At 52.3% G+C, this 26,782-nt stretch overlaps 9 protein-coding genes across 9 annotated transcripts; 2 read left to right on the forward strand and 7 right to left on the reverse strand.

The window, feature by feature from the left end:
• Positions 1-247: 247 nt before the first annotated feature.
• FIBRA_07525 (uncharacterized protein) lies at positions 248-6,502 on the reverse strand (the record flags this gene model as incomplete). Its single annotated transcript, XM_012329204.1, has 7 exons — positions 248-329; positions 380-908; positions 960-1,520; positions 1,576-1,888; positions 1,940-4,656; positions 4,705-5,853; positions 5,902-6,502. 7 exons carry the CDS (start codon positions 6,500-6,502, stop codon positions 248-250), a joined length of 5,952 nt encoding a protein of 1,983 aa, XP_012184594.1.
• A 1,327-nt stretch (positions 6,503-7,829) lies between these two features.
• Positions 7,830-8,567, reverse strand: FIBRA_07526 (uncharacterized protein; the record flags this gene model as incomplete). The annotated part of the gene is made up of 3 exons (XM_012329205.1): positions 7,830-7,999; positions 8,054-8,183; positions 8,238-8,567. The coding sequence occupies 3 exons, from the start codon at positions 8,565-8,567 to the stop codon at positions 7,830-7,832; spliced, it is 630 nt and encodes a 209-aa protein (XP_012184595.1).
• Positions 8,568-9,048: 481 nt separating this feature from the next.
• FIBRA_07527 (uncharacterized protein) lies at positions 9,049-9,690 on the reverse strand (the record flags this gene model as incomplete). Its single annotated transcript, XM_012329206.1, has 3 exons — positions 9,049-9,287; positions 9,347-9,390; positions 9,440-9,690. 3 exons carry the CDS (start codon positions 9,688-9,690, stop codon positions 9,049-9,051), a joined length of 534 nt encoding a protein of 177 aa, XP_012184596.1.
• A 575-nt stretch (positions 9,691-10,265) lies between these two features.
• FIBRA_07528 (uncharacterized protein) lies at positions 10,266-16,520 on the reverse strand (the record flags this gene model as incomplete). Its single annotated transcript, XM_012329207.1, has 30 exons — positions 10,266-10,546; positions 10,603-10,815; positions 10,862-10,950; positions 11,002-11,343; positions 11,394-11,637; positions 11,689-11,850; positions 11,903-12,078; positions 12,132-12,495; positions 12,555-12,677; positions 12,733-12,862; positions 12,915-13,006; positions 13,061-13,153; positions 13,203-13,223; positions 13,270-13,306; positions 13,361-13,450; positions 13,507-13,536; positions 13,589-14,043; positions 14,094-14,157; positions 14,209-14,375; positions 14,426-14,575; positions 14,627-14,769; positions 14,828-14,999; positions 15,047-15,110; positions 15,163-15,371; positions 15,421-15,534; positions 15,585-15,852; positions 15,906-16,161; positions 16,216-16,304; positions 16,368-16,418; positions 16,473-16,520. The coding sequence occupies 30 exons, from the start codon at positions 16,518-16,520 to the stop codon at positions 10,266-10,268; spliced, it is 4,737 nt and encodes a 1,578-aa protein (XP_012184597.1).
• A 1,182-nt stretch (positions 16,521-17,702) lies between these two features.
• FIBRA_07529 (uncharacterized protein) lies at positions 17,703-18,163 on the reverse strand (the record flags this gene model as incomplete). Its single annotated transcript, XM_012329208.1, has 2 exons — positions 17,703-18,022; positions 18,079-18,163. The coding sequence occupies 2 exons, from the start codon at positions 18,161-18,163 to the stop codon at positions 17,703-17,705; spliced, it is 405 nt and encodes a 134-aa protein (XP_012184598.1).
• Positions 18,164-18,604: 441 nt separating this feature from the next.
• Positions 18,605-19,846, forward strand: FIBRA_07530 (uncharacterized protein; the record flags this gene model as incomplete). Its single annotated transcript, XM_012329209.1, has 1 exon — positions 18,605-19,846. The coding sequence occupies one exon, from the start codon at positions 18,605-18,607 to the stop codon at positions 19,844-19,846; it is 1,242 nt and encodes a 413-aa protein (XP_012184599.1).
• A 463-nt stretch (positions 19,847-20,309) lies between these two features.
• On the reverse strand, positions 20,310-21,091 carry FIBRA_07531 (uncharacterized protein; the record flags this gene model as incomplete). Its single annotated transcript, XM_012329210.1, has 3 exons — positions 20,310-20,896; positions 20,943-20,965; positions 21,021-21,091. 3 exons carry the CDS (start codon positions 21,089-21,091, stop codon positions 20,310-20,312), a joined length of 681 nt encoding a protein of 226 aa, XP_012184600.1.
• A 1,619-nt stretch (positions 21,092-22,710) lies between these two features.
• Positions 22,711-23,818, forward strand: FIBRA_07532 (uncharacterized protein; the record flags this gene model as incomplete). Its single annotated transcript, XM_012329211.1, has 5 exons — positions 22,711-22,758; positions 22,819-22,972; positions 23,023-23,200; positions 23,250-23,630; positions 23,686-23,818. The coding sequence occupies 5 exons, from the start codon at positions 22,711-22,713 to the stop codon at positions 23,816-23,818; spliced, it is 894 nt and encodes a 297-aa protein (XP_012184601.1).
• Positions 23,819-24,707: 889 nt separating this feature from the next.
• Positions 24,708-26,290, reverse strand: FIBRA_07533 (uncharacterized protein; the record flags this gene model as incomplete). Its single annotated transcript, XM_012329212.1, has 2 exons — positions 24,708-25,752; positions 25,809-26,290. The coding sequence occupies 2 exons, from the start codon at positions 26,288-26,290 to the stop codon at positions 24,708-24,710; spliced, it is 1,527 nt and encodes a 508-aa protein (XP_012184602.1).
• Between the last annotated feature and the right edge of the window lie 492 nt (positions 26,291-26,782).

Genomic DNA, 26,782 nt, shown 5'->3' on the forward strand with positions numbered 1-26,782 from the left:
CACGTTAGTAGATTCGTCAAGAACTTGAAGCAAATGCAATTTCAGTAGATGGGGGCAATTGCAATGAGATGAGATGCGTGCGTGTGCGTTCGATGAGAGCTGAAGTGTGATGTGTAGGAGATGGAGCATAGGGCAATAAGCATAGCATACTGAGACATTGACCTCCACCATGTGCCTCTGGCCAACGAGCATCCAGAGGGGCCACGGCCTGGAAGACGAGATCAGAGTGGATTTGGTTTAGAATGATTTATCGTGCAGAGGCAAGGCCACGAGCTGGGGTTGGTCGGCCACGAGGACGAGGGCGATTGATCCTAAGGGTCTCAGAGGGGCTGCGAACAGAGTGAGCAAGAGTGAGAGATCATAGATAAAGCATACATACGTGATTAACATTCCTTGGCTGATGTTCTCTTTCTGATCGCTAGAGGAAGACTTTCCTGTGCTGCGTTTCGACCAGCCGAGAGCGGTTCTGCGAGCGCTTGAAGTAACCCTTGGGCGTATGGGAAGCGGGGGCAGCGGCGGTAGTGGTGGCAGATGAACGTTAGCCTTACCGTGCTTAGACGCGTCGAAGTCCACAGAAAATGGAGTGAACGGTTTGATAGCATCCAAAGCTGGCGGCGGTGACAAGACGTTACCAGTATTGGCGTTGACGGACACCTCCCGAAGTACAGGCTGGATTGTCGCTGAGGACTGCACGCTTGGTGGTGACGGAACACATCCCATGGGCGATGACCTTGGCTTATCAGGTGACATAGACGCACGGACGCTGCAAAGGGGATACGGCGACGCTCTTGACGACGTGCGGGATCGCACACGATGAGGGCGAAGCTCGGACGGCAGAGGACCGTAGTTCTTCTGTGAATGTTCCAACATCGCCTGCATACCTCCTCGATTCCGAGGCGGACGGAACGCTATAACGATTCTGTTAGCGATCAATAATATGAACTGGTGCAGTCACTTACATTGAACGGCAAAGACCGAGAATGGAGTATCTGCCCAGATGCGTTGACTTTCAGTGACCGTTTCGTGCGCCTCGTCGCGGAGTGTATAATATCTGCGCAAGGTCGTAATGCCATGCTCATTGTCCCAGTCACCCATGATCGACTCGCTGTCGCCGTCTACAATGATCACAGAATCACAAGTGGGAGGTGACGCAGCGAGCTTTGACGCCTCCGGCATCAAGACTTTCACAGGTGAGGGAGAGCCTGAGACAGACGATTCTTCCTGGATTGTCTCATAAACAGACGATCGCGAAGCACGAGCCTGTGAGATTCTACGACGATGACCCGTCCCACGCGCCCGAGCTCTTGCTCTAGCTCTAGCGACACCGCTACTCGGGAAAGTTGTATTAAGCAGGAGGGTGTTGAGGTGCCCAATGTCGATGCTGGACTGAGAACCGCTGGACAGCGATGATCCATCCGAGCTTGAAAGAGGGGGCGTCTCCCCGCCCGAGCTCGTGGTCACTGTACTTGAGCGAGAGCGAGAGGCTGGTGTAGGCCGCGAGAATATAGATTGAGAACGTACTTCAATGCAGAATCTAATTAGCCTAGAAACATATGACAGAAAAACTTTACGTACGCGACTCCAAGAGATCCTCACCATGAGCAATCAGTGCACTGTCCTCGAGGCTCTGCCGTTCCAATAAACCCTTGCGTGCCATGATCATGCGTTCTCCACCGAATTGCTGAGAAGATGTTGACGCTATGGATGGCTTCTCTATCAGTCTGCTCTTATTCGGAGAATCGACAGATGAGACATCCTCTTGCTGGAATTGAAGAACCGCCTGAGGGAGCTGACCCACAGGACGCCTCATCTTACCTACTCTTGCACAAGGCGAGCCACCGATCATAGAGTTGACAGAAAGGCGGCGTACATGTCCACCGTCCAACATCTGTGTACCGCGTCAGAAATGAGGAAGTCGATCAGATCAATTAATACTTACTGTAATCATAGTGTCATCATCCTTGCGGGGACTATGGGCGCTGGCCTCGCTCATCACAGAAAGAGGTCGGAATTGGCGGGTAGGCAGCTCTTGGGCATATTGTGAGTATGGCCCATCGAACCCGAACACTGAATCCGAGGACATGGAAGTTCGGTAATCGGTCTTCTCAAAAAGGGAGTCGTTCACTGAAGAACGTCTGCCGTCGTCAATGAAAGAATCCCAAGAGGCCCGACTGCGGAGATCATCAACGACGCTTTCAGGAGGGGAAGCCGAGATTGCTGTGAGTGGTACACCATGCTCGTTGTCGAACATTTTATCTCCAAGTCCGGGACGCGCAAGCCGTGATGCAGAATATTCGCTCCAAGTAGAGTCAATGGAAGGATCCTGACGATGACGAGCCCATACCGCACGTCCTCCATGAGCACCGTACATTGCATAGGAGTGAGCCATGGAGCTAGCACTGGTATTAGAGTCGTTACGTCTGTGTGCGCCAAAGCTTCGATTATACAGGCTCACAGGCGGCGCATTGGAAGCCACCGACATTCCAGACTCCAGCCGACGGTGACCACGTCGATTCGAATGAGACATTTGGCTAGCAGCGTTGAAGTAGAAGCTCGAAGCGTCACTGTCGACCCGTTGACGACGGCCTCTGTGAATGAACGAAAACGTGTCGTCTACAGACATGGACACCGAGACAGACATGTCTACGGAAGGAGGCCGACTAGCTCCATACCCAAAAGGATCCATTGAGCCAGAGTTAATGACATCACCATAGGATGAGACAGACGCGATGCTGAACATAGACTGTTCCCTCCAGTGAGAGGGTCGAGAGGGTCGCGAGATTGCACCGGGCGGCGGATAGAACGTAGGCCTATTGGGCCCGAATTCGAAACCTCGCCTAATCTCGTCGAAAGACTCCAAGCCCGCAAAACTGAGCTCAGACGAACGCCTCGAGTGGCTTCCATGCGACCCGTTTGAATAGGAGACGTCAGGGAGGCCATGAGTGCTGCGCCGGGAGCTGCAATCTGAAAGGGCACGTCGGCGGGGAACGGGAGGAACATCCACAGGAGAGACATCAACTGCTTTAGCCAGGATCGACTTGAGAACCGAGCTGTCCTCCTCGATTATGGACGACCGTGAGGTCGAACGAGCATGGAACAGAGGTGGAATGATGTCAGTCAGCGTCAACGGCTTCTCCTGGACCTCTTCAACAGTCTGAGGAATGCCACCGAACTTGAAGTCGACGTTCAGTTGCCCGTCCGACGCCTTGGAACACATGGATCCTGATCTCTTTGATATGGGATATATTCTGCATTCGTCTTCTTCTGTACTTTCGTGCAGAGCAAAAGGCATGTCCTCAGAAACGCACGAGTCTCTATACATGGGGTTGCTAGAATTATCGTAGAACGTGTTGCCCTCCGCAAAGTTTGATACACTTCGTGGTGCAACTTCCGACGATGGGGTGGGTCGTAGCACCGCCGGAAGAGCGGGAACAGGAGGCACGGCGAGGAAACCACTGTTGAGACCAAGTTGTTCGCCCAAGTCATAGCCAAGTTCGACTCTTGCCGGCGTACGGAATGCATTCTCTAGCTGCTCCACAAAGCTGCGCCTGTCTGACGCACCAGACTCGTTGAGCTTCTGAAGCTCCCCAGTGAAGTCGAAAGATTTCTTGGTATCGTCCTCCGAGGATGAACCGTTTGCACCTTCGTCGATATCCGCATGATTCGCTTCCTCATCGTACAGTTGCAGCGCTGGGATTGATGGTACAGAGTCCATGACTTCAGGCAGAGGATAAGGAAACGAGACTTCGAGAGGGGAGATCGGGGAAGAGGGAGACGAGCTATGGCGAGACGAAAGCGTGTCATCCAAGCGGCGAGTGCAATCATCGTCAGATTGGCCAGACAATATCACCTGTAACTCATCAGGAATGTCGGAGTCGGGGTCTTCTGGATCGACCGGCGGCTCGCTAGACATAGGGCCGCCTAAAGTGCCTGTGAGACCCAAACCCTTCCTTGCTTCTGGCAGGATAGGCATACCGTGATTGGTAGACTTACGAAGACTTTTTTGACTCTTGTTGGTGCTGATACGGAAGACGGGGGTAGGCGAGGGTGCAGCGTCGTTCTCATCTGTTGATATTTTCAACCCAACTTTGGATGGCCTCGACCCGAACGTCGCTGATGAAGGGGCTGCGTTATCGCCGTTGTTAACAGGTGGGGTAGACAGACGCAGAGGGGGAGAAGTTGCAACAACTGGAGGCGCCTTCGCCTTCGCAGGTCGTAACGGCTGAAATACGAACGGAAGGTCCAGTGTCGGTGTCGGTGTGAGCGTGCGCTTATGCGTCGGACGATCTGCCACGGTGCTTGTCCTCCCCTTCTTCGGTGACACTTGCCAATTGAGCTCGGACCAAGGCGCAATTTGCTGGCCAATGAGGCGCTTGGGATCAGTGGGCTGTTGAGTGGTAGCAGAGACTGATCGCTGCGCCTGAGCGTAGGGACGAAGCGATTGAATAGATGCCATACTTCCCCGGAGCTCCAACTTTAAAGGACTGTCGCCGATCGCTCGCTTCTTGAGAGGGCTCTCCTCGGCATCGCGGTGAATGGGAGACCGCTGGAAGGGTGATGCAGTAGTACTTCCCGGCGTAGCTTCCAAATCCAACCGATTAATGAGAGAAGCAAGATCATTTGTAGCTGCATCAAGAATAGAGAGCACCCCCGACCCTGTAGGTCAATCAGTACACATTACGCAGAATAAGGGGAGATGCATACCATCAGCATCATCACATATTGGTTGCGGCCTGGTCCTGCCCAGCATTTGTTCGGACACAGGACGAGGGCGGTTACGCTTGGCCGGTGTCTCCGTCGAATGCGTCTCACTACCATCCGAATGTCCATCGGCTGTTGCTTCTTCAACATGCACAATAGGGCCTTCAATCATCGATGCAGGTGGAGACAATGACGCAGGCCGGGCAGTCTGGGTCTCAGGGAAGATCTCAGAGATCGCGGTGCGCTTTCGCGCCTCCGACGACCGTCTGCTGTCTTTTCCAGCGCGAGCGGTCTTGCCATCTTCTCGGCTTCGACGTTCCTTCCTCTGCAGCTCCTTGGAAGATCGCAGGCCTTCCTCGTCCCAGCGCACAGACGCTACTGAGCTCGAGGACGAGCGCCCCGTGCGTTCCGAAAACATAGATCCACCCGACGCCGTGGACGGTGGCCGGAGAGACGAGCCATTGGACATTATTGACGTCGGCCGGCCCTGTGCGTTCATGATTAGATGTGCGGAATCAACAGACAAACGCGACGGAGCCTGAGGCCTGTCCACAAACGCGGATGCGGACGACGACGATGATACAGGACGGACAGCGGTGAGTCGCATCGTCGACGGCAATCCAAGTCCTAGAACACTTTGCTTCTTCCTCCCGAGCGTCTTCGTGGAGCCCTCCATGGGCGCAGGCAACGGACTGCCCTGCGCACTCAATGCACCAGCTTCAAAGCTGCTACCAGACCACCTCACCGTCCTCTCCTTCTCTCCTTTCTTAACCTTGTCTTCTTTTTTGTCTTTTTTCTTCTTTTTCTTCGTCTCGCCTTTCTCCTTCTCCTTCGTCTTCATCGTCTGCAAGGGTTCGGGCTCTTTCTCGCCGTTGTTTGTCAGCTGCGCCCAGCTAGCCATGTGTGCCAAAGATCGCATCGACTTGATCGCGCGAACAGCGATTGAACCTATGGGAGGATTGGCATCAGGAGCAAGCAATCCGTTGGCGGTCTGAGGTGCAGTCTCGATGGGTGAAACAAGAGGAATGGGTAGTTGGGAGGAAGAAATGCTATCGCAGCGTGCTTCCCGAGGGATACTGCTGGACAGCATTATGCCAGAATCGAGAGAATTGAAACGGGCACGCGAGTCAAGAGATTTGACAGGCTCAGGAGCTGCAGGGAATTATTAGCACTTAAACCTAGCAAAGGTGACCCACATACTCTTCGAACGGATAGACGGATTGTCATTCTCCTTGTTCTTTCCCTTCGAATCTTTCCTTCCTCGACCGATACTCCACCACTTCTGACTGTCATCCCCCTTCACTTTCAGTAGATGCTCGATGGGCGGCGCCGTTCCCTGCTCCTGAGCTACGGAGGGGACGTTGGTGACTTCGCCGAGCGCACCCCATTTCATGCCGTCCAGCGCAAGTCTGGATTTCTTCTTCTTCACCACCACAATTTCGCCGAAGTCTGGGTCCTCTGCATGATCCACATATATTTCGAAACCACCTCTACCAGTAGAGGCGGTCTCTCCACCAACGCGTCGCACGACATCCGAGAAGTCCTTGTTTGGCTTCTCCTTGGTCTTGCCGCCGCCACCGAGGAGTCCCAGCTTGGATTTCTTGGGGACTATACGCTTACGTGGTGGTTGCGCATCGGTGCGAGGAGCAAGGGGTGATGAGGCAAATGGAGCAACGGCTGAAAACGATGTGCTAGCGTCAGATGCTGAACCAACCGCAGATGGCGTAGCAGAGATGAGACGAATGGTGGGGACTGTATGCGGGGGTGTTTCTTTAGACGGACCTGACTGTCCAGATGGCATGGGAGACGATGACGCGGGAGCTGGAGCGCGAGACAAGATAGGTAAAGTACTTCGCATCTTGCTTGTTCTTGTTCTTGTTCTTGAGAGTCGTCGTGAGTGTTGTTCGAGAGAGTACAAAAACGTAACCCGTCGTTACTAAAACAATTTTGAGGAAATATGAGGAAATAAAGAGAAGAAAAAATGCGTGAGGTCGTGATACAGCAATGAGATATGTGCAGTCGTGAAACGTGAGATGGCTTCGTCAGTATTCTATGTAACCGAGCGGATTGCGCGGTCAGATCTTGCTCGTTGGTCTCGTCGCGAGATCGTTAATTCAAGATGTCTTCTTACTCCTCGCACTGGATGGATATTGACCACTACCAATCGCATATGAGCAGGCACAACAAAGTGAGGGAAGTATAATTCCATACCTTGCGGTATTGCAAGCCCGTCTTACCAGCCGGTCTCCTCTACCGCACCCCGAACGACGCCCGGAAGATACTAGAACCGGATATGTTCTGTGTATGCAGGCTAGCGGATGCGTCGACGGAGAGCAAGAGACAAGGACCGGACACCAACGCCGGGAAGTCGAACATAGATCAAACACAAGTTATTTGGCTTCGTGGGCGCACTCAGTGACGGTTGGTTCAACCTTGAACCTCGGAAACAATATACCCAAACAACGCGCCGCGTCGCGACGCGTATCTATGGGCCCCGTGATCGCGAATATCGACTTAGCAGTCCAACACTAAAGGACGGCAATCTTTACGAAACGCAGCTTGATGCTTGGAATACCTGGAGGCTTCTGCACACTTCACTCGTGGCTCTCCTCTGGTAAATATTGGCTCAATGATTGTTATACGGGGATTTCAGCGCGCAGGATCATTGTCTCGTTGAACTAATGCGACTCTCGTCGCCCACAGTTGATATTGAACATACAAATGAAGCACACTTTCTCTGTGAATCGCTTCAACGAACTATAGCAGTAATGATGAGAGCCACACCGCATACATACTATTCCTGGAGTCAAACTGCGTGGCCGTAAGTTCTACATGCTTCTAAGCAGGCATCAAACTCGGAATGCCCTTGGCATCTCCCTTCCGCCGAAGTGTAGTGACAGTGGTGGAGTGCTCACTAATATCTTCTTGCCATGGTACCCGTTCCTTCCTCGTATGCCAATCCCACACCTCAACTTGTTTTGATCAACAGTCCCACAACTAGAAGGGCGACATCATATCCTGATAGGCTGACGAATGACGAAAGGCAATAATATTCGACGGATGTCGTATTATTATCAACGTAGACTCAGAATAGAAATTGAATGAAACGTAAGATATTAATTGACACACTACTGTTCTGGTGCTGCAATCAAGAAGTACGTCGCTCCTACTAGCTTCCGTCCATTTTTATCTCCAAATGAGACCGGATCCCATTCCTGCCTTTCCTTGACAGTATCATGATGCACCATGGCGTCTTGAGGCAGCTCGGATGATAGTAGCTCCTGATACAATAAGAAAGCTTTGACGAAGTGGTGAGTATCACTGTCTGGTGCAACAAAAACTGTAGACTAACTATATCTATGTATTCCTGAGCCAGGAAGAGGTTCAGGGGGCATGTAGGATGTTGTAGATACATGCGTCTTCAATGCACTGGGATCCGACGTGCGACTCGCAGAGTGCGCTGGAGACTTCAACCCCATAATCTAGGGTGGTGTCAGAAAGAGCACCCTGACTAAAACACAACACTTGGCACGCACTATCCAGTGCGCAAAGCACCGAAACTTCACGTCCGCCTTTGATGGCATGTCTGGGTCTAGCATAACGAGGGTATATGCAATCTCTTCGCTAGCGCTCTCCCCGGTCGCCTCAGCCTGTTCGAATGGCATGTTCATTGGCACATAATTGATCGCAGGCTCGTCCATGACGTCCTCCTTTGAAAGCTCATTGCCTAAGAGGACTTCTTTGCCATTAGGGAACACTACATCGAGCAGAACCGATGGATTGAATGATTCGGGCAAGACGTCGGGAATGATGTGGTCGCGCTTGAGCGCTGCGACGAGTGAGGTAAGAGGATCCAAGTGAGCCATTGCAAGTCAGTCGTGTACGAGAGTAATGTGTGCGTGCAGCTGGACACGGGAGTGGAGCGCAGAACAAGCTATGACGATAGACCTGATCCGTGGTTAGGGTTCCCTTTCAGTCGGATTCAACGCCGCAGGTACGACGGAGTATTAGCGGTAACTGAAGACGAAAGCATCCTTCCACCTTATGATAGGTAAAGCGATAGAACAGGATTTGAATTTTGTATGCGCGGACATACAGATACACCTTCCGATCACTTCAGAGCAAACACATTCGTAGTCGACACTCATGTAGGGTGCATTACGGTCATCATGCCAGAGTGATTACAAAAGCCTGCATAGATCTTGCAGATCTGCATGTTTTCTGCGTAGGCTGCTAGTCCACCACACGGCAAGTGTGTTCTGCGTGTTAGACACTAACGACGAGGTATGAGAAACAAGCCCGGAAATTATCATAAAGCGCACTGTCAGTGTCAACGTGAATACCTCCTCACTTCTTCCCTACCTGCTCACTTGCCCCCAACAGACTCGCTACCATGCCCGCACCCTCCTGCATGCGTCTATGACGCTCATAAAGCATCTGAATCGCGCGTGAACTCTCTGCCATCAGCTGTTCCTCGCTCGGCGGGTTGGCGAGGTCTGGGGCCTGTATAGGGAGCGCACCAACCCCAGTCTGCCGCAAGATCTCGATAAGAGACTGAAGAGCCTGTTGCAAGGCAGCTGCATCCGCTATGTGATACAGGCCCTTTAAGCACGTTTCCAAATATGGAGCGTGCTCGAGTACTGACCCGCAACTTGCATGGGACTGATGCCCGGGTGATATGCATGCTCGCTGTTACGGTGTGAGTATGTCGAGAACCTTCGGTCGTCTTGGCACATACATTCCCGACAATGTGCTTCTTGCTAAACTTTGCACTCGAGCTACATGCTCCAGAGTAATTTGAATATTCTGTTTGAACGTCTCCGGGGAGTTGGGATCCGCATTGTGCAAACCTTGAAGAGAGGACTGAGCAGAAAATGGCTGGGTAGAAACGAGACCGTTTCCAATATCTGAGTAGCTAAGGCCAGAGAAACTTTGCGAGGAGGCGTAGACTGACGATTGTTGACTAAGTGGTTGATACGAAGGTAGCATGACAAATTGTCCGGGAACAACTTTCACTGACCATCCACAGCTGGAAGTATTCAGATCTCAGACTGAGAGCGGGCTGAAAGAAATGAACTGGAAGAATAAGCGTCGAGAAGCAAGGAAGAGAGTATGATACTCATGCTTAGGTTAAACCAATGTTTCTCACGTGACCTTGCTCGAGGTTTGCCGGCCGATCTCGAAATGTTGGAGGATGAGTATGGGTCACATTTGGGACATTTGCGAGAGACAAAGGAAAGAAAACACGTGAGTAGGAAATATTGCCCAAAATACCACGATTAGGCCTTGGAAAAAGGTCTGGCCAACGCCGGGGTCGAACCGACGACCTTGGCGTTATCAAATACTACGGTTCAAACCCGAAGATATTAGCACCACGCTCTAACCAACTGAGCTAGTCGGCCGATGATCATGGTTACTATTTATGATATAGGAATGCAAACTCTTCGCCTTGCGCCTGCACAAATAGCTGATTCAAGTCAGACACAAATATGTGCGATACATACGATACATTCTGCATGCAATTTACACACATATATTGCAGCATACATACATGAGTGAACCAGTCATGACAATTTGAGAAGAGATACGCGCTCCTCACGAAGTACAAAGAGGATAACGAATCGATGACCATCCGCTTTCCGACGTAGAATAGCCTCCCGGATTTGCGTAACATACGCAGTATGCTGAGATGGTGTACTTGAAAGCAAATTTCTCCAGGCATCCTCATCCAAGACCCAGGTTGTATTCTTGGTCATATCCTCGAATACTTGGAGGGGAAGATCGATCGCCAGCGTCGGCATTCCCGAGACTGCAGCATTCTTGACTTGAACTGCCGCCTCAAATGCTAATGTCAAGAGTGTTCACTGGACAAGCTAATCCCGGGCATTACAAACGACACACCTCTATCCAGGAGTATTTGCTTCACTGACTTGCGCTGTTTCTTCGCATCACTGGGTAGTACCAGCTGCACATCAGAACTGGTTGTAGCTTCCTTGGCGATATATAGATTCTGGGGGCCTTCAGCAATAGCAGGCACGCCGGATATTGAAGAATCTATTCGCTTCTGCTCCAGAAGTAAGTTTTGCAGAGAAGGGACCAACTCTTGTCGGGAAACTACGCAATATAAGCAAGGATGCAATTGATCAATGCACTGACTCACCATCATAATCCGTGCCCCTGATAACGCTCTTCACCTTGAAAGCAGGTAGGTCACGCCGCGCCGACCTCGGTCTCGGATAGACAATGAACCTGTTATTGCGAAGGTAAGCGACGATAATTCTTGATATCATGAACACTTACAGGATCCCTTCCCGATGACATACGTCGACAATGGTCTCATGATCGGACTGGAAGTTGGCCTCGTACATGACATCAGCGCTGATGTTGTGGTGCCAGAGCATGCTTGCGACTTCGAGTCGATCGGCCAAGAGACCAGGCTGATTAGACACGACATACACATCGCATCGACGGGGACTCCAGTACCCAAAAGAACGCTGCTCTTTCAAAAGCGTCTTCACTGACGCGCTCTGGAATGCTGCGAGTGCGAAAGTAATCTTGTCCAATGAAATTTGCACACCAACGGCACATATCCCTTCCGACTTTGGCTTGGGAGGAGACAAACGAGAGATGACATGATCATATCTATATCGATTCAGATTCATGACACGACAGTGCTGTTACATGCAACTTACCGGCCACCAGCTGCAAGTATGTCAGATCGTTTCGTACGACGAACAACTGTGAAACAGACGCCGTCTTTGAAGGATGGGTTACGGCTGTTCATCATGAGCGGATCGAACGAGATCGGCCGCGTAACGCCTAGCGCACTGGCAAACCGAATTGTCTGTTGTATGTCCTTGATGTAGGGACTAATCATGGGTAATAGCCCCGGTGCAGCTTTCTCAATCCTCCCCAGAAGGGCATCGATGTTTTCATCTTCACGACAAGTTAGTAGTTTTCATACTTCTACTAGCGTCGTCCACTTACCCGCATCAGATAAAGCCTCCAATTCGTCGACGGTGTTCCTAGGAATACCTTTGCGCAACAACATGGACCGTTTTTGTGGTTGAGAAGACTTGAGCTGTGTGAGAATTTCGGTTGCCGCTTCGCGCAGCTCGCCAGAGACGCGATCAAGTGCTATATCAAGAACTGGAATCTCTTATGAGCAACGAACGTCAATGACAAAGGGAGCTTGGCGTACTCTGCGAATGTGAGATGTGGATTTCATAAATCTGACCGAGGCCTGCGAAGTTGTTAAGACAGTCGTTGACGATAGCCATAGCTTCAGCAGCCGCAGCACTAGGTCCAAAGTCCAAGTCGGGAGTAATGATATCGAACACTGCTACTTTGGCGACCTTGGGATGTCCTCCAGCATCGCTGAGCTTTTATCAAGACGATACTTCGCCAGTCAAATATAAGCCAAGACTTACTCTGGTTTGAATATATCGCCAATATGGAAGCGCTTGATTCTTCTGGTGTTCTCTCTCGCCGCGAGACGAGCAAAAGGCAGTAGGATGTTATTAGGCAACGCAACAACCTCACCGTGCCTGTCGAGAAAAACAGCTCGATTCTTGTCTTCGTCGGGGCTCGTGATTGGCATCATCAAAGGCGGTTCCATGTTCACTGCCCCATGTAGGCGGAATATCTCCACCATGCGGTCAATCACCTTGCCGTTTAACGTCGCATGTTCGGGTAGTTCCGCTTGAGAGTCGTACAAGAATCCACGGGCCGGTCGGGCCGGCCGATTGAACAGAGAGGAAAGCACAGTTGGCAGATGAGGCGAATCTGGTTTAGCTGAAAATATGAATTGAGTGACCGAACTGGATCGGACATGTAAGGGTTTGGCGACGTACTCATCATCCTGAGAGCGCCTTTGAAATATTCATCCTCCAGGCGTGGCGGAAGTAGGGGACTTTGTGACAATTCCAGAGCGGTTGGACGATCGTTCGGATTGTGCTGCAGAAGCCATGTGATGACTACGTGAAATATTCAGTACGAGTGTAAGTTAGATTACTATACCAAGCCACCCACTTTGTCGTTGCCTGGTTCTGTGTGGCTCCCAGGTAGGCGGGAACAATATACTTGATTTCCGCAGATCTTCAAGCACAGCAATGCGCTCAGCTCCAGTGGAGAACATGTAATTCATCTCAAAAAAGACAACCTACTCAAAGCTATGTTGTGAGGAAAAAGCACGGCTCGCAAGCTGGACTTACACCAAGACTGTACAGATCCGCCTTCGTGTGGTTACGAGGCCCGCCTCTTGATGATTGAACCTCCGGAGCAATATATAGCCTTGTTCCGACGTCTAGAGATATGACCTTAGTCGTATATGTGATCCTCAAGATACAGGGCTACGAACCTAGCGTCATTTCAGCGTCGTTCGATACTGTAGTCGTAACATCTGATGGATCGACAGCGGCGAGACTCGATGTTGCCAAGCCAAAATCGCCGACTGCGCCGAATCAGCAAATCTACTGTTAGCAATTAAAATATCAGCGTACCTTTGCAATCGCCCTTGCCATCTAAAAGAATGAGCAAAAAATCATTTCCAGACTACATATGGCGTACCAATGAAGATATTCGTCAACTTGATGTCGCGGTGTAGCTATGGTCCTGCTGTCAGCAATAACCTGGATGAATCAGATACGAACAGACTAACAATTCCAAGGCTCGACATGTGAACAAGAGCATCAACAACCTGCTGAAACAGGCGCCAAGCGTCTTCTTCAGATATACCTTCTGCAATCCGCTAATTCCACAAGAGTTGAGAGCAAGTTCGAACGTCGTCAGTCAAGCTCGACTGACCTCCTTCAAAGTCTGACGCTCGACAAATTCCTAAGACAGCCTATCATCAATCTTTGCGGTATAGTATACAAGATGTACATACCATCTGAATGTATAACGTCCTAGAGATCGTCGGAGGCGGCGTCGTCGGCCTAGAACTGCTCTTCGGCCCAAACAAGCTACCAAATGCATCATCACTGTCCGAGGTGCCTTCACTGGTTTTCTCGATGGTAGCAGAGCCCGACCGTGTGAAATGAATGCTTGGGAATGAATGTCTGCTGCCCGATCCTAGGTCATCCAGATCTATGCTGAACGGATCTCCAGATCCGTCCCCCTTCATCCCGAAGCCTGACTTTGACTGGGGGACCGAGGTCATGCCATCCTCCGTCTCTGTATCACGATCCGATGCGGACGACGCAGCGGTGGACGCTGGTTCAGCAGTCTCCACCCATGTTGTATAATATCGCACAATGAATCGATGGTTCAAACGGCTTAACGCGTTCACCTCCCTGAAGATCTTATTATCGCTCTGCGTGGCTCGCAACCTGACTTTCTTGACTACGGAACCAGTCAAGCCTGTGTGGAAGGGACAAGGGGTGGTGTCTTACCAGCATATGTCCTGGAATCAATCTTGTTGCGTGCTTTGACAACAGAACCAAATGCACCGCGACCCTACAGTAGCTGTCAGCACACATGATCGACAATCCAATTGACAGTGCTAACGAGTAACTCAAGTTCTTCCCAATCCTCCTTCCACCTACTGGCATGTCGAGGTCTCACAGATGGTGCACGGAAGTAGTCAGTCTCCGGTGAGCCATTGAATGGCTGATACATCGGTGTCTTCGGGCCCGGGGTGCGCGACGGTCCCGGAGTTCTTGTATAAGCCGAGCCTAAAGCCGCCGGGATCAGTAGATATGCTGAAATGAAATGCCTGACTGACCTGGTATGGGGATCGCAGGCGTGCGCGGATTTACGCCTTCAGGTGTATGATTCTGCAAATCCAACAAGAGACCAAGACATGTGACAGGGGTTTTCTTATTTTGCAGCAGCATAACCGTCGCTCTCTGCTGCAACGGTGGTGAGATAGACGCTACCATTGACCATTCAGTAACTCAGATTGCAGAATTGTGACGGTACGCACAATTACGGAGAGCGGATTGCACGTCAGGAAATCGATCCGTGATATCTCGTCCCATAAGCATCTGCACAAACACAATTCCGGCGGCATGTATATCGCGGCTCTTCGTGTATACCAACGGGGAATCGACAGTGTCGCTCGGCAGCCTATGCAGAAGCCATTTGCTCGAGAATACTACATATGTACCAAAACTATACCACTCACCAGCCCTCGGCAATGAGCATCTCGTCAATCTTGGGATCCATGTTGAACCCGAAGGGGTCCGACCTATGAAGATCGAGTAGGCGCACATGGTATCCCACCTTGAACACCTTCACGACCTTAGATAGGCCGCCTTCTTCGTGCGGTGTAAGACCGATGCACTTCAAAGAGAGACCTATAATATAGGTGAGAATGATGTAGCGATATATTGACATAACATACCCCGATGAACGAAGTCGTTTGTGTGCACGACATGCAGAGCAGAGAGAATTTGTCTTAGGTAGTCCTGATTTAATGCTGTCAGCTGGACTTTCTTCCGTTCAGACAAAAATGCATACAGTGGCTTTCCCTTCGCGTAACCAGTCACAATCATCAAGCACGTCCTTAAGCGTCACCGACGGCCGTTGCTCAGTCAAGATCACTAGATGCGGAGATCCACTCGAACTTGGAGTAGTCAATTTGACAGCCAACATCGCCAATAAGTTTGGGTGTCGCACTGTCGTCAGACGCTGAATCTCGCTCTCTAATTGTCTCAACTTCTTCCGACCTACAATAAAGTTTCAATCTCTGCGCCAAGATATATTCCCAAAACTGACCTTGAGTAGTCGTATAATAGTGCGCATGGAACGTGATGGAGAGTAATTCTAGTGGGAGAGTAACATGCGCATCTTCGCATACAGGCTCCGCTTGGTACATCGTTCCTAGACACTCTGATGCAAGTAAGATGAGTTAGTTATCCATCTACCCCGCATCGACGTACCTTGTCGAGGATGGAACAACTTGACTTTGCTAAAGCATACGCCTCGCCATTCTACTTCATGTCCAAGAGTTTCAGTTGGCGTGGTATCCTCCGATGAAGGCATCTCGGTGGCATCCGATATGGCCCTCTTGCGCGCCTGCTGGAATCTCTCTCGCTCGAGCTGTTTACGATACGCATCTGCGCGGATTTCTTCCTCAAGCTCTTGTGCCTGTTGAGCGACGCGTTCCTCCTCGAGCTCCGCCTCTTCTTCCTCTCGAAGTTTTTTTGCCTTTCTCAAAGTCATTCAACTAATGTCGAAGAAAGGCTACTGATATAACTTACCCGCTCTGCTTCAAAGGCCCGCTTGATCATTTCCGTTGCGAGCGAGTCTGTGACCTCCATAGGCGGTACTACATTGGTTGTAATCCAATCTTGTGCAAACGTAACAATTTGGAAGACCATCTCGGCCCCCTTGCTGCGCTGCGCCTCACCATGGATCGCCGCAGTAAGCTTCGCGATTTGCTCCGTCTTCAGGCCTCGAAGAGGTTCTTTGATCGTAAACGTGGGGAATGCTATCGTGGGGTATGTCTTCGGGAATCTGCGCACACGAGTGAATAATACCGTACAATGCCCGAAGGATACCCGCACTAACTTCGTTTGTAGATGGAAATAGATCTTGTCGGCGTGTTCAGGATCAGGGTGGGAAACTTTGATAATAAACTCAGGCAGTCTGGGTGCTCCCTGCACAACCATTAGACGATTAGACGACTGTGACGAGCGGAGGCAAGCTGGAAACAGACGCACCTTCCAAACTTTTGGAGGGGGGCATTCAATAAAGTCATTGTCATATATGCTCTGCACAGATGTCTCTCAGAGGTGCCACGCGTCTCGATCGTCAAGACCACATACCTTCAATGCAGTGATCTCTAGTTGTTGACGCTCCTCTTGGGATTCCATGACGGATGAAGACCAACAAGTAGCTGACTTGTTAAAACTTGAGGAGGGGAGGGCCTTGCGGACCTCAGCAGCTCAAGCCTGCATTGCTGTTGTCGCTGTATGTCGATAAGATGGTGGATAGAAGGAAGGACAAAGCGCAGAAGCGCACACCCTGCCGGGAGTCAGGCAGAGACAAGTGCACGCGCTCAGCGCATTCCAGGGTGAATCGCTCGGCTAACACCACGTTTACCATCTTCGGCTGTCACAATGTCACATCCCATCCGCGCGTTTTGAACTCGACCAACGTTCAGGTTGTTGTCCTTGACCAGCGCGCGCTCTGTTACCAGGCTGCCAGTTGAAGCAGTAAATCAGAAATAAGAAATGCCACTAATTCCGCGGCCGGTAACTCCTTTGTTCAAGGCCACCACGAAAATAGGTACTCACTTGGCGCCATGGCACCTATAACATGCGGCTTTGACACGCCTCCCGGGAATCAGTGACGCTAAGTTGGGAGCAAGGCTAAACAAAGGCTAAGCGGCCTAGAACTTCATACGAGTGCCTGTATTTTGCCATCCGCAAGCTAATTTATATTGGCAGGTCGGAGCTGGTCTAACCGATCCCGAAATATTCAACTCCTCGACGCACGTTTGTCTTTTGATTTTTCCAATCTTCGACACGAGCCACGGTTCCCAGAAGTCGAAAACAAGAGATGAGCGTGGACAATAACGACAGGAACAATAAATAAGTGCGGTGTGTACGCGTCCGACTGGTCGGAGTTTGTACGCAAAGTTGGTGTTGCCTATTACGGAATCTCGCCTTCCATGTTGGGAAGTATGTGATGTCATGGCATCGTACTAAGTACAAGATTGTTGCTCTGCATCGCGCAATCGCATTATCGCAACTTAGAGCTTGGAAGAACTATAGCTTCATATTGGATGCATCTATGTTCTAAATATACAAGCAAGACATACGAAGACAATGTCAATAGTACAGAGGTCGTTGAATCCACGCCAACATCATCCGCGCGCCGAGCATTAATAATGGATAATTGGACTGCTGTTTATCATAGCCTACATCAACTCAATACGAGGATATGCATATCAATAGTCGAATGTCGAAAAATTCCCTATATATGAATGTAGGTAAGTCAGAACTGTTGAAGAATCACACATAGAAACTTACTGTTCTGAAACTTCATAAATCTCACGGGGGGATACTGCTACCAGCTGTCCCAGTCGCCACATCTCCCTTAGCACTTCCGCGAGGTGGAGGTTTGGGAGAAGTGTCAGCCTCTGTACTGCTTGTAGGTATGCCTGAGCGAGCTGGAAGAGGCGGAGCGGCGCTAGTGGTCGCTGTTGCACGAGGAAGAGTCGTTTCTACAGGCGCACTGGTATTTCCCCTTATCTCTGCCATTCCTGCATGCGTTTTCTGAATACCAATATCGGTCTCAGCATGATGACCATCCGTGCCAGTCGCCGCGTCGATGAAGTCCATCGCCCCGCCTCGAAGGGAATCGCCGGCTCCTGTACATAAAGTAGTGAATGTGCGCACGGGGTTGCATGTTTTTTTTATTACTTACCCTCGACTACATTCCATGCGCCCTTCAGCTTGTTTCCTAATGAACGTCCAAGGCTACCTCCGGTGGAATCGCCAGCGTTTGACATTATATGTTTAGAGTTGGAGGGGTCACTGTTATGATGCTTTGTGTGTTCTACTACGACACCTTATATAAACGGACATATCCACCTACCCCACCGCATGACCGTGATAACATCCATGACGTCAATACTAGCAGAGCGAAACTCGATATTAAAGTCGGTAGAACGACCTAAATTCGGTCATAGCATCCCGCAGGCTTTGGGGCGATGTAAGCCAAAGGATAAGATAGTTGAGGCGAGGTGAATAAGTAGGGTCGAAACCGGCTCGAGCGGCGAGCCTCTTGAGGTTATGACTCATAATTGCGATTGTGACAGTGCTTTTGAAATTGAATTGATTTGTCAGCGATCTAGATATCGCAACTACTCATTTTCATTCTGGCGTTGAGTGGCGACAGCTTTCCTGTTAATGGTGGTTTGTCTCTAAGTTTGCATTCGCAGTTGGTGTGAATGACCGTTCTTGCTCCGGCAGCACCTACTGCGTACCTTCCTCCTATCGGCAGGGTCCAGTACCACACTCTCGCCGAGCTCTCCAAAGCTCTTCGCTATCTGCGCCTCATCTACAACCCCGAGGTACGGGGCACCCGCCGTATAAACCGCAAACAGACGTCCAAAGGTTCCGCGTCATGCACCAGCACATTTCCTTCATACACCACCGAGCCTAACACAGAACTCGATGCCCTCCGCGCGGACACATTCGAGCGTGCGTATGCAATTCGCTGGTTGACTGCCTTCGTCGCACAGGCGTATGCTAGGTCCGCGGAAGATCCCGATGGCGAGGCTACTGCAGGATTCAATGCACTCATCCATGATGCAGCTTCGCTACTCGCAATCTGCGCTGGAACCGCCTCCGCCGGGACGCTCACCCGCATGTTCCGCTTCCCGACTGCGTGGGGCTCTGCAGGTACGCAGATTGAGGTGCAGGTCACGGACATTCCCCTAGAGAATCAGGACTACGGCAGCGTCGGTGCGCAGACGTGGGGTAGTGCGTGTATCCTCGCCGAGGCGCTTGCAGAGGACCCGGGCCAGTTCGAGTTGGAGGGGCATGGCGGGGGGCTGCGTGTGTTAGAGCTGGGTGCAGGAACGGGTCTCGTAAGCTTGGTGCTGGCGAAATTACTGGGGACACGGGCGGATGCGTCGGGAGCCTCGGTGGTAGCAACGGATTTCCATCCCTCCATCTTGGCGAACCTGCGGAATAATGTCGCCGCGAATTCTTCCAGTTCTTCGTCTCCCGTCTCTATCGACGTTCATTTTCTCGACTGGGCGCAATTTTCCCCTTCTGGGAGCGAGGCTAGACTGGCTTCATCCCTGCCGGTTCTGAAAGCACCCTTCAACGAGCCGTTCGACCTCATTCTTGGCGCGGATATTATTTATGAACCGGAACATGCGCAGTGGATCAAGAACTGTGTCGAAGCATTGCTACGACGACCCGACACTACTTCAGGGCCTCGCGCGCGTTTTGATCTCGTAATACCTCTCCGACCTACTCACGTCCTGGAATGCAACGCCATTGAGGAGATCTTCCCGTCGGCGGATACGGTGCGCAAGCAAGAATCTTTAAGCATATCACCCGTACTGGCAATCGTGGAAAAGGAAACAATCCTCTGTGAGGCGAGTCGTGACGTCCAGTCTCGGTATAGCGCAACTGAGGAAGTTGAGTATGTTCATTATACTATTGGATGGTGCCTGTGATTTTGTTGGGGGAATTAAGATTGATCAGAGTCATAGATCGTTCATGTGGGTAAACAGTAGATTAGACGTACCAAGATTTAGACTCCTAGGCCCTATATGCTAGAGTTATTTGAACATGACTTAGATGCTATTGTTGGGCATTTGATTGTTGTTCTAGATTCTGTATCTGCTATCTTATTGACCAGTGCGCAAAGTTGTAGCTACACTTCCAAGACTAACATATCCATTTTTTCATGAGACTGAATGCCCAATGAGAGCCTCTACCTCCCTCGACCTCAGCTTTTGGGCAATACAACAGCGAAGGGACATCAAATTACAAATTACAAATAGATACAGACGGAGGTGTTGTCAAGTTACATATACAGAACACGACGCAGGGCTCTGAGCAGCGGACGATTTTGGTAAATCAATTGGCTTGTCTTTAAGTTTTATACTCACCCTTGTAGAAAACTTATTCGCTTCATCACAACCTACGCGGTCCACCTGAGGCAGCACCGGTTCCCGGGCCAGAGTTTGCGTAGTCAGGCATGGGACCGGCACCACCACGCTGCGGCGCCGTCTGGCCTTGCGGCCCCCCATAATCTCCCTGGAAGCCAGCATTATTCCGGCCCACGCCCACGCCTCCGTGACTCGTGGGAGCAGGGCCGGTCTGGGATTGATATGCATCTTGGTACTGCTCTTGCGGCATCGCGCCCCTTGTGCCCCCACCGGCTCCGGCATTCAGTCCCGGCGCACCTCCCGCGCCACTCGGGGCGTAGGTCCCCGTATTCGCTGTCCCTTCTCCATATTGCGTTCCAGCCGCACCACCAGGACCAGGAGCGGCTGACCCGTAGTCCGTGCCAACGCCCGGTGCGCCAGTTGGCCCCCTGTTGGCTGCTGCCCCATAGCCCGCGCCGGCGGCGGCGGTGTTTGATGTGTTGCCCGTCCCTCGAAGTGCTGCAAACCCTTTTTCGGTCTCCATTTGTCCCTGAGCGGCGACGGGGTGCGTGCTACCTGCGCCCGGGCCGTCCACGATACCAAGGAACCCGCCTCGGACTTTCTCTCCCATGCCTATTCCTAGTTAATGAATTCCTTGGTCATGAATGGGTTGACTAACCATGAATTACTTGCGCGGTGCCCCTACAATGCGGTTGTTAGAGTTGACCAGGTCTAGAATTAACTCCGTATACTGTACTTGATGGTCTGCCCGATGGACGCTGAGCCTCCACCGCCGGTCGTTCCAGTGCCCGTGGTATTCGAAGTCATGATTCTTGAAGCAGTAAAAATTAGCGAAGAGATGGAAGCAATGCGTTTGGTGCGGAAATGTGTTCGCTTGGACTGGTCTTGATATTGGGTCGACAGGCTCCACCCAAGACTCCACTGTGGGGTAAGGACCCACAAGAAGGTTAGGGGTATGACAAGGGTGACGGTGTTTTCGTCGATCGAACCGGTTCGACTTGCTCTTACGCCTGCTAGCTCTTCCGCTGGGGTTGCTACATGCGTGACGGAATGAATGGTTCAGTGTCTCACCATCACTGCCTGCCGAATCACGATAACGTTCCTGAACCTGGTCCTAGGCGAATATTCAATCTCCAGCTTCGACGAGATGTATCAATTAATCTCGCGCATATACGACATCAGTCGAACAAGCTCTACGGTAGCGCGCGCGGCGTGCGACGATGGCGTATGCTAAAAGCATGGGAATGTCGCCATGCATCAGAATGGCGAATTATAGCGTTCGATTATTTCTTATCTGCGCGAAGGCTGCGGCTGCTATCAGCTTGCGTGGCCATGGGGACACAATCTCAAAATACTCGCAAGATAAAGGCAGACGCAATTGCATGCTGAGCACTGAGTGTCCAGCTCCTCTCGCATTCCTGCACATCTGTGAGTGTCTTGTCTAGGCGATGAGCTGTGCATCTGGTGCGCACCCGATGATCACACTGCATGCCCTTCCTTTCTACACGAGCCGTGCATCGTTCCAGCTCTTTGCAGTGCTCCCGCATACGTCCTGCGGGCTACACACTCATATCTTGTGGCAGTCTCTCCAGTTGGATTGACGTCGTTTGCTGAGTCGTGGCGACCGCAAGGACTGGTGCGGGTGTACTGTCAAAACGTGCTGCGTGATATCATATACTCCGCGGCAAACATTGGAGAAAACCTTTCTAAGACTACTCACGCCTCCATCAGTGCTGTGTCCTACCCTTTTCTAAAACAGTGCACGCAGAGAAACTCTCGATGCAGGTCTTTATAATGACTTGTTCTATATGTCAGCACTGCATATTCGTAGTATATCTAATAACCACAAGGGCATACCGGCTTATTTTCCTTTAATCGCACTCATTCGTAAAAACGTGTTGTCTTCGTCTACCTTCATGAACGATAACGGGGATCTAGTGACGGTGATCTCAATGGCATTCATTCTGAGAAATTGTAGTTCCGATGGGGATGCAGTCGCCAGTGCGGCAGCAATGCACTCCATAAGTTGAACACGGCACCAAGGTAGCCTTCTTGCGCGAGTCAGTGGCGGGTGGCGGAGCCAGGACCGCTGAGTCAGATTTAAGTCGGAGAGTGAACATTTGAGCGCGCGACCTCGGACTCTACGAACTCTCGCCTTGCCCGCCGTCTTCATACCGCCATCCTCAAGACCATCAACAACGATGGTAAGCAAACTTTCAGCTGGGATGCACTGTATCATGCACTCGGAGGTCTTTGGAGATGGAGATTCTGGTTAGATCTGCGAGCATACTATGGATGGTACGTATCGCTGTTGGATGACGCTTGCAGTCCAAGGCTAACATGCAGGTGCAGCTCCCAACCAGAAATATCCATCTTTCAGCGAACGGACAATTGTCCGTGCTTCTTGCTGAGCCCTATCCTGGGCAATGACGCTACAGACGAAGCTATGCTGGGCCTGCGCTTCACTACCTCTGGTGGATGAGCGCAGGCACTAGAGCTCCGGGTGCATCACTACAGCGTTCTGCTTTGTGCAGTTCTGCCGTATAACTGATGTCTCCCGTCTCAATGACCAGCCCCCCAAGGTCACAAAAGGCAAGAAGCCCGCCCCCGCTCCCTACGGCGCCAGTAAGGGCACCAAGACTCAGAAGAACCCCCTCTTTGAGTCTCGCCCCAAGAACTTTGGTATCGGTATGTGCATCTGCTGATTTTGTATTGGCTAGTAATGACCATGTGGATAGGTCAGGACATCCAGCACAAGACCGATCTCACGCGTTTCGTCAAGTGGCCTGAGTATGTTCGCCTTCAGCGCCAAAAGGTCATTTTGAACCAGCGCCTGAAGGTTCCTCCGGCCATTGCGCAATTCACCCACACTCTCGACAAGAACACCGCCACCCAGCTTTTCAAGTTGTTGAACAAGTGGGTTCAGTGATACTCCTCAGTTGTGCAGCTGTTGAATTCCGTGCAGATACCGCCCTGAGACCAAGCAGGAGAAGAAGGCTCGTCTCGAGGCCACTGCGGCAGCTACTGCGGAGGGCAAGGAGGCCCAACCCAAGGACACTAAGAAGCCGTTGTTTGTGAAATACGGTCTCAACCACTGTGTCGCTCTCATTGAGGCCAAGAAGGCGTCGCTGGTTGTGATCGCTCACGACGTTGACCCCATCGAGCTCGTCGTCTTCATCCCTGCCCTCTGCCGGAAAATGGGCGTCCCCTACGTCATTGTGAAGGGCAAGGCTCGTCTCGGTACGGTCGTGCACAAGAAGACAGCCGCTATCCTCACCCTCCAGGACGTCAAGAGTGAAGACCAGCGCGAGTTGGCCACGCTCGTCAGCGCCGCGAAGGCTAACTTGTGAGTGGTATATATGTTATTTTTGGAGACGTGACGCTGACGGAGTGCCGTTCAGCTCCGACAAGTACGAGGAGCAACGCCGCCAGTGGGGCGGAGGTGTCCGTGGAAACAAGTCTGCTCAAATGATGCGCAAGCGTGCAAAGGCCGCGGGCCAGACTCTTTCTGCTGCGAATGCTACCAAGCTTTAAATGCTAGGTTTTTCATTGTCAGCGGAGTCATTGGTCATGATTATGAAGGGAGCTGGCTCAAAAGACGATGCGATTCGTCCTGCTGTCGGGCACATTACCACATGTTGTATGCTGTATATGCCATGCTATGGAGATATCTCCTGGTGCTTGTTCACTGTGAATGTCGGCTTCTTCATGTTTCGGTATATTGCACGGATGGAAATGGAAGTGTTGAAGAATTCTGCTTTTCTCCCTTTTGGTTGGCCCTGCAGGGGCTCTTGCCATCATCGCGATCGAAAGCAAAAGGCACTACACTGGAGGGCATGGTCTCTCGAAACGAGCTACTCACGTTAGGGCTAGTGCACCCCTGGCCCTCGGTGCCCCGCCTGACCCATTGAGATTGGGGCAGAAAATTGAAAAGGAACACTGGGGGGGAGAGGCGAGAGGTAAGATTCTAAAACGGGCCCATAGGCGGCCGGTGCGAAACAGGTACTTAGCCCTAGGCGGTACTACGTAGAGGAAGAAACGGGTATGCCCAAAGCAGTGTCAGCCCCGAATACCGTTCGGCGTTTGGAATCAGCACTGGCTCGGACGCAAGCCCGGACGCAAGCACACGCGCGGATCGCTGCCGGGTGGGATGAGAAGGTGCGGAAGCAGCGTGCTTCATGTCTGAGGCCGCGGCTCCGCTGGGTCCTGCACAATGTGAATAAGGCATTTGTGTGTTTCGGATTTGCTTGCCTGCAATGCACGTCTCAGTTCCAAGCCCACGCTGCTTAGTCGCGCATATCCATGATAGAATTCAAACCGAGGGTAAGAACCATACACGGGGGAAGCTTTCGTCACAGATCCCTGCCGAACACACAGTAACCAGTGCCCTTGGCATGCGAACCTCGCCCAATCTCCCGACGCCTCACAGCTCCTTCAGAGACTCGATCATCCCAGCCAAGTTCCCCTGGTTCCACTGCCCACCCCAACCCATCCTGCGCTCGATGCGCCGTGCGCGGAGCGTCGTGCGCGACGCGCGTTTGGTGTTCACAGGCGGGTCCCCCGTGCCCTCGGCGCGCTGCAGCACCAGGAGGGAGTCGCGCGGGCGGAAGGAGCTGCGCACCCAGTAGGGCACGCGGGGCGAGCGCACGTCTGGAAGCGAGGGCGACATGGGCGGCGACGGGAGCGGCCCCGTGGGCGCGGGGAACGGCGCGACGCCAAAGTCGAGCGGGCGCGTGCCGAAGCGTGTGCGGAACGCGGCCATGAGCACCGCGTCTGTGCCGATGATGCTCTGCTTCGCGCGCGAGACGGACCGCGCCCGCTGCCTGCCTGGACTCATTGGCGACTTGGGCCAGATGGGAGGAGGCGACGGGACGAGCGCGGCCGCGTCCGATTCGGCGGAGGCCTGCGAGTAGACGGAGGGGGAGCCCACCCGGGCATCGCCGCTGACATCGCAGTGCAGCGAAGCGGCAGTGGGCGGGGGCGCCATCACGCCAGGCGAGTGCAGCTGACGGCTGAGGCGTGGCTCGTGCGGGATAGCAAAACGAGGACTACGGATCTCGAGCACGTCTGCAAAGCTGTGGAAGTCCCCGACAGAGCGGCTGCGGCGTTTGGGCATCAGCGTTGTCCGGCTCATACGTCTGCTTTCGCGCTGCACGGGTCGGGACATGATCTTGGCGCCAGAGCTGCCATCTTCAGTGCGGAACGCCGAACGCGTTTGGTGGGCATCGCCGTCGTCCTCTGCGCGCATCTTGTACAGGTCCAGGAAGGTCGTGACTTTTTCTGCCTTCTCCTCGACTTGACCGAAGGAGGGGTAGATCAGCTCCCGCGGGAGCCCCACAGACGCACACTGCGCAAGCTGCTCAAGCTTCTGCAGTTTCTGTACCTTAGCTCGCTCCAGCTTATCCGTCGTAATGGGCGAAAACGGCGAGAGCGGGGAAAGAGGCGACAGGGACGGGGTATGCGGCATGCTGTGAGGATGGCTGCGTTGGTGATAGTGATGGACACGAACAACAACTCAACTCACCTCATATTCAGGGTGCCAAAACGGAACGGAGACAGAGGCAACGCTTCAGTACGTTGTGTCTGACCCAAGGGTAACGCAGCAGGAATGTTCTTGCGACGAAGTGTCCTATCTGTGGGCCTCATCGGGCGAGGGCGAGCGGGCTGGTCATTCTTTCCGGCAAAACGGGTAGCAGCGCCGATTGTGAAGTGCACGACGGGCGATTTGGGCGTACGTTCGTGAGCAGTCACGCCGGACACCACAGTGTTGACAAATGCGATTGGAGAGTGCTGTGCGATCGCAGATCGAATGCCTGCTGATGTTGGGGGAGCAAACGAGGTGGTTGTGGGCGATACAATGTCTATGACGGGCGCCGCACCCAAGACGCGACCGACTTTCTGGCCTGACCTGATGAGCCTGACGCGCTGCTCGGGTTCGAGTTTGAGGAGAGCAGGTGAGAGAGGCGTCGCATTACGACTGAGGGAACCGGCGGTTCTGTTCAGCATCGCTGTCAACGTGAAAATCGTAAGGGGACGTGAAATATGGGCAGCGAAAGCGGACGAAAGCGCGAAAACAAAGACAGTGGGCCAGCCACTGGGAGAATTAAGGAGGAAAGGCGATAGGATACCTGGTCGTCGATCAAGACGAGGCAAGGCAGACGAAGGGCAGGCGCTGACTTATATATACCGGTGTTTGGCCGTGCGCTCGCTTTGGACTCGGATTGCATCGCATTCATCGTCTTGCCAATCGCAACTCCGGGCACCATCAGTACATCGGCTGATGTAAGCGCCGCATTGCAGGGCACGCCGCATCTCCCTCTGCCGACCCGCCCGCTGCCAGACCGGGAACATGCAGAGGAGAGCAGAGAGCAGACATCTGGTGGCCAGCGGTGGAAGCGACCCAGGAGGAGTGGTAGATCGACTATCTGAGCTCGTCTTCTGGCTAGTGGCGGCGTTGTGTCCACACGTGACTCTGGCGGTCGACCTTGCCGCATAGCC

Source organism: Fibroporia radiculosa, assembly GCF_000313525.1.
Source record: "Fibroporia radiculosa TFFH 294 genomic supercontigs, scaffold13168, whole genome shotgun sequence".
Classification (NCBI taxonomy): domain Eukaryota; kingdom Fungi; phylum Basidiomycota; class Agaricomycetes; order Polyporales; family Fibroporiaceae; genus Fibroporia; species Fibroporia radiculosa.